We start from the raw sequence: 6,156 nt of genomic DNA on the forward strand, positions 1-6,156 counted from the left end.
TTAAATCACAAATCTAATAATAAATTATATATATATAATAAATTTATAAAAAAAAATTTATTATGCTTTCCTTTATTTTAAATTAAAAATTAAAAATAAAAGTTGAATACGAGATCTCTCAATTTTTATAAATAAATATATATATATTTTGGTTGATGAATGTATATACAAACAAATTTCCATGGCTACAATTGCTAACTGTGTGCTTAACCATGGTTAACCAACAGTGGCACTTGCTTCACTCGCTCTATAAATACTCGGCCATTTGAGTGAGGATGAAGTAACGAGGAAGTGATTAGCTGCTTCAGTTTGGGTTGCTTTTAGAAGGTGAGAGCTTGAGCTTATCATTAGTTGATCGTTACCCTTATGCAGGTTTCATTGAATATTATTGTATATTCTGGGTATTCTTGTTCTTTTACTTTATTTGATGCAAATCTAGGTAAAGGTGATAATTGTTTTGTTTGGTTGATGGGAAAATAAAGGAAAAAGAGAATTTACAATGAAGTTCAGTGGAAAAAGGGCAAAAGAATATTCCGACTAGGCCAGTGTTTGGTGAAAGTTTTGGGTTCTTTTGGGTCCCAGGAGGAAGGAACTATGGAAGTTTCATTTTGTGCTTTATAGTAGTTTCTTTATCTTTTCGTTTTCTTTTCCTTCAGAAACCAAACGAAAATTGGTCCTCATTGAGCTTGATTGTGTGTCTAGAATTGTTTTTTCTTTGATCTTGATTGTTGGGTTTTGATTTTGCGCAACAGATACAGAATTTGCAGCTTCAACGAGTCTACCAGGTAACCTGCGAAGCCTTTTTCATATTAATTAGTGTAAGGTACAGAAAAGAAGTTTTGATGGTAATGGTCGGCTGAGATTTATGATTTCATTCCCGTCATAGACGGATTTTTAAGATTTTTTTTTTCATTCGCTGATGTCCTTCATTTTCTCATAGATCAAGTGGTAAATTGCTCACAGTTGGCTGTGCTTATTTGAACTTGACTATTAGGATTTGGATTCCTGGGAAGTGATTGAATACTTCCATGTCATGTAACTTTTATCGTGAAAATTTTACAGATATTTGTCCTCATTCTTCTGATTGGAATTTTGAGTCATAAACTCCTTAATCAATTCACAGTTATCTGATCAAATTGGGTGTAGAAACACTACTTATCCTTGAAATTGAGCCATTTTTAGGTATCTCTAATAAGATATTGCTGTCTTTTTCTGGAAATTTCAGCAATTGAATTTCCATCTCAGCCTCAGATAGGGGGTGCTTGTATGAGTTTTCTTCAGTGGGCTGAGATCAATGGTTATGAAATCATGACTATGCAACTAGCTATTATACATTAATTAAAACATCAATCTCACTCTTCCAATAGAATACAATGGATTGAAATCTTTGTTATATTTGGATCTTGAGAGTGCTAGCTACCCTGGCTTTCAAAATTTTAGCTTTCATATTCCAGTCAATCCTTGTATTAAAGTGAATTTATTTTATTTATTCCTTTTGTTTTTTGCTTCTCTTTATCTATCTATACATTTTCATTGCAGTGAATGCTGATAACTGAATAGAAATGTTACTTTGTTAGGAATTGATGCACTTGCGCTTTCATGAATGAATTCTACCCATGTGTTGAAACTACTAATGCATAGTTCCTTGACTGTATAATTTATATTTTTCATATGTTTTCTATGAGTGGTAAACTATTTGATAGTAGATGATTTGGCATCTCATTTTCTTATTTGGCTTTTACCACTTTGCTGATTTCCTCTTTGCAATTGGCATAGGAGGAGATTCATAATGCGTCCTTCAATTGCTTCTCTTCCTGAAATTGATTTTGATTGTGCTGATGAGGAGATCTTTATCTTTTTGGAGAAAATGGCGGGTGGATACCCTCTTCCAGGAAATGTGATTACTGATGTCAACCCATACAACTATCCACCATCAAATTTACCAGGTAAGACTAAATTTTCTTTCAAATGAGATGATTGCAGTCGGATAATTTAAAGCATTCAACAATATAGTGCAATTTACATTTTTTATTGTGATCTTAATAATCAAGCATATTTAACCTCCTTCTGCTTGGAAATTGTCAATTAACACCATATAGCTTGGACATATTTTCTTGATTCCCAAGTGATTAAGTGAATCAGTTGAATTGATCCTAATCTAGTATGCAAGAAGCCATATGAAGCAAAAGCCTTAGTCACTGTACTTCATTGTCTAAGTTCATCAAATTTCTCCTTACACTGGCCTTCCTGGGTTTTTCCTTTGGATAGTCAACCAAGTACGAATAATGACAAGCTAGATTGCCAACAAAAAAGAAAAAGCTGACATCTGTTATTTAGCTTGACATTACAATACCAAAACCAATAAGTATGCTTGTTTTTGCAGATGGAATTTGGTACTTGATTCACTCCAAGGAGAATGGGGCTATGGAATTTGGATGCTGGAAGGTTAAAGGGGAAGCCTGTAAGCTATTTTCGAACTCTGACATCACTGGTTGGAGGACAACTCTTGAATTTTTTGAGCGTCAAGTGCACCACGAGTGTAAAACTGATTGGGTGATGCAAGAGTACTGGATCACTCAGAAGGGGCCAGGTGAAAACAGCAAGTTGAAGGTACTTAATGGAATGTGCTGGCTCTCTATGCTTTAGATGACTTTTTTTTTTTTTATTTTCCTTCTCCTCCCAACCTGCCAGTCAACTGCCAGTTTGGTTGGACATTTTGCAGGAAGCCAGTTCACTATGCAGGGTCTTTCTTGGCGGTGAACAAGGTCTAGATCATAAAAAGCAGCAGAAAGTGTCTAGCCTCCATAATGCATGTGAAAACCTCGTTCACTCAACAAAAGCAACTGTTCCAAAGGCTCGTGATGATGCTAGCAATGGTTCCACAAGCAAACCTGAGGTTTGTCAGCTGTAATTATGGGCTTTATATTTGGGTGATCGAGTTGTATACTGCACCATTTCCTTGCCAGTAGATTTTGTTTATATTCCCTTAATATCAGTCGGTACACCGAATTTGCACCGGCTTTTCTCAGGTCATTACGTTTTTTGGAATGACAGAGTTATAACCTTTGACTTCTTGTTTTCACAAGAGAATTACTCCACTTAAAACATAGTGATGACGTTGTTTTATTATTGGGCAGGAAGGGAAGTTTTTTAGAGTTTCAAGTCCTATGAATGAATACATTTTGGAGATGAACAACTTTTCACATAAGTTTTCACCAAAAAATTCATACTGACTACTTCATTTTCACAAGGGAATTACTCCACTTACAACATAATGATGGTGTTAATTTAATTATTGGGCAGTAAGGGAAGGTTTTTAGCATTGCAAGTCCTATGAGTGATTACATTTTAGAGCTGAACAATTTTGCACATCCCAACCTAAAATTTTATGTCATCAGTATTCCAAGTGCTTGAATATAGCTGGGACATTAAAATTGTTGTTGCAGCAGTCACTCTTTATAGCTCAAGTTATTCCATGATAGGAAATATTGGTTAACTAATGCATTAAAAGTTATTGCAGAATCAAAATTCAGAAAAATCTTTATTTTTTTCTGCTACGAAGTGAGATGTCATTAGTACTAATATGAATTTCATAATTCAATACACAGCTAAAAGACTTGACTAACAAAAATCTCAAGGAGTTAAATGCAAGTACAAAACATATAGAGACAGCTTATCTGTCATGAAGTACAACCAAAGAAAATATAAATTGATGAAAAGTTTTTATAACAAAAAAAGCATAGCAACCTTTTTTGAAGAAGTTCCAGAGAGTAAGGGTTATAAACACAAAGCAGAAGGATTGACAGCCTAGCCTAGCGTTTTGAGCATGAAGAAGAATATATAGGATAAAAATTTCTGGCTTTCAACCGTGTAGGGAAAAAACATTGCTTGGATCATACCTGTAACAAGGTCCCTTATTTCACTCTGTTTTACTAGTCTATAGTTGCTCTGCAACATCAAAATTTTGTTTTTATATCATGCCTCTCGTGAGTTGAAGGTAGTAGTGTTATTGTAGGTGGATGGAGATGCTGAAACAGGAAACTTGGCTGTGGCAGGAGAACCTCCATTTTATCTGGTAGGAAACCCACCAGAAATTGACTATATTTCCAGAGGAGACTTCTTGGAACTGCTAGATCTTGATAATCCAGCATCGCCTTCTTCAAGTTCGGATGATTCAAGTTGTTTGACCTCATCATCAGATGAATGTTTTGACTCGTTGGCTTTGCTGCAAGAACTAGATTCTGAAATTAACTGGCACTCTGCACAGAAGAATGAAAGTTGCAAGTTCAGTGTCTCTGCATCCTTCAGACCAAATGAGGTGGTTATGGCTCCAATATCTCCAGGTTTGTCAAATATTTTTTTCATCTCTTGTTATTATAAGTGTTTTCTTGATCTGTATTTTCTTCCAGTATTCCAAATTTTACTGAAAATCCTAATTGATAGTTGATAGTGATACTGGAAACTTTATAGTCGTGCTGAACACAAGTGATTTAAATATATGTAATAGCTGATTTCTCCGGCCAGTGCAATCAATTTGTGGAATTGTTGCATAGCCTAACACTGTCTGAAACATGTAGCAATACCATATATTTGACTGATATCCAGCAACACTTTGTTTTTTCAGAGGACTTGAGTGATTGAATGATATATATTAGAATCTTCATTCCCAGTGAGTCAGTAGTTATCTCATTTTCCTCTTTGGTAGCTAAAAGAAACCACGAGACACGGTGAGATTAAATGCCAATGATAATAAATAGATATAAATATTATCATGTAATTGAAATTATCCTTCTGTATAGCCATGGTGAGTGTTAGTGCCAGTTACAGAGAGATCTAAATATTATTATATAGTTGAAACTGTCCTTATAAAGGTGCTTTATGTGTTTTCTTTTCAATTATGTATGTTGTGCTCTCATGGAGTTGATGTTTCTGTCTTGGATTGAGTTTCTCGTTTATGCTTTAACTGGGAAAATGAAGTCACGTTTTCACACAGATAATTTCATTTCACTAAAACCCCTTTTTTCTTTTCTCGGTCCAAGAGCGATGAGCCCTTCAGCTACTCTGCAGGAGGTAGCTCTCCCGCAGTCATAAATCCCCTCTCTTCTTATTCTAATGATTCAAACCTGGGCTTCAAATCGCAACTCCAAGTTTTGACCATTGGACTGTCGTTTAGGAACCAGAAAATATTTGCATACAAGAAGCCAATTAAGAGTGTTTTTATTTCTTTGCAACAGGAACTTCTTTTAGCATTGAAGAAAGCAAGCCACCTACTGAAGAACTTGTTGGAACTAATCCATCCGTACTACCCACTTTGGCTAATGACTCTAATGATCTAGATAATAGAGTTTTACAGCATACAGTCAGAAACCACAATGCAGATAACACGGCCGGAGGTCCATCAAATTCTAGTGATGTAGGCACATCATCCAGTTGCCAGCTTCCGTCTCGAGATGGAAAAAGGAAAGTTTCCAAGTTGAGGACGAAGAAACACAAGAAGTATCTGTGCTTCATCCCATTTTCCTTCCTCTTCTAATATCACAATGATAGCTTCATAGCTTATGTACGTTAAGTAAATAATTTTATCATTATTATCAGGTGGGTTAGTGTTATTCTGTGCTTACTTTAGTATATCCCAAAAGTGAAAGGTTAGGGACAGAAGACTATATATAGGGAGGTCATTATGGTTTACTTTCTTTTCAGCTGACTAATGAATTTCAGATAGGACGCTGAAGCAGCAATAGCATTCTGATATTGAAGAAAGAGATTGGATATTGATTGTTATTTGTAAGGATAAATGCATCCTTTGCATTATACTCTTATAAGTTGTAAGCTTTCTGTTCATGTATTGAAGGCAACATTTGTAATAGAACATAACTACTATTTTGTTTAGCTTTGAGTGTATTGTTTGCTGCTTTCTCATTTTATTGGCAATGATCCATCTCAGCCTGTGGGCTATGGCCTCATGAGGAATTTAACACTTCTTGATAATGGGCCTGGCCTTTTAGCTAAACCTTTTCACATTATTCATTGAGCTGATCTAGACAGATATAGAAATTCGCATATCATGTGATTTCAAGAGAGAGGATATAATATCCTCTTATAAAAAAACTATGCTTTCAAAATCTATAGAGCAGGGCGTTAGAAGCTTGGATTGAC

At 35.2% G+C, this 6,156-nt stretch overlaps 1 protein-coding gene across 2 annotated transcripts; it reads left to right on the forward strand.

Annotated features, from left to right (window-relative positions):
• Positions 1–202: 202 nt before the first annotated feature.
• Positions 203–5,889, forward strand: LOC110615732 (NAC domain-containing protein 89). Of its 2 annotated transcripts, XM_021757785.2 has the most exons (7): positions 203–327; positions 753–785; positions 1,777–1,946; positions 2,384–2,610; positions 2,723–2,896; positions 4,016–4,343; positions 5,235–5,889. In XM_021757785.2, the coding sequence occupies exons 3-7, from the start codon at positions 1,790–1,792 to the stop codon at positions 5,531–5,533; spliced, it is 1,185 nt and encodes a 394-aa protein (XP_021613477.1). In that variant the 5' UTR covers positions 203–327; positions 753–785; positions 1,777–1,789; the 3' UTR covers positions 5,534–5,889. The 2 variants fall into 2 exon arrangements, with proteins under 2 accessions (XP_021613477.1, XP_043812921.1); XM_043956986.1 differs by lacking the exon at positions 753–785 and having other exon boundaries at positions 305–327.
• The last annotated feature ends 267 nt before the right edge of the window (positions 5,890–6,156 follow it).

Source organism: Manihot esculenta, chromosome 5 (assembly GCF_001659605.2).
Source record: "Manihot esculenta cultivar AM560-2 chromosome 5, M.esculenta_v8, whole genome shotgun sequence".
NCBI classification, from domain to species: domain Eukaryota; kingdom Viridiplantae; phylum Streptophyta; class Magnoliopsida; order Malpighiales; family Euphorbiaceae; genus Manihot; species Manihot esculenta.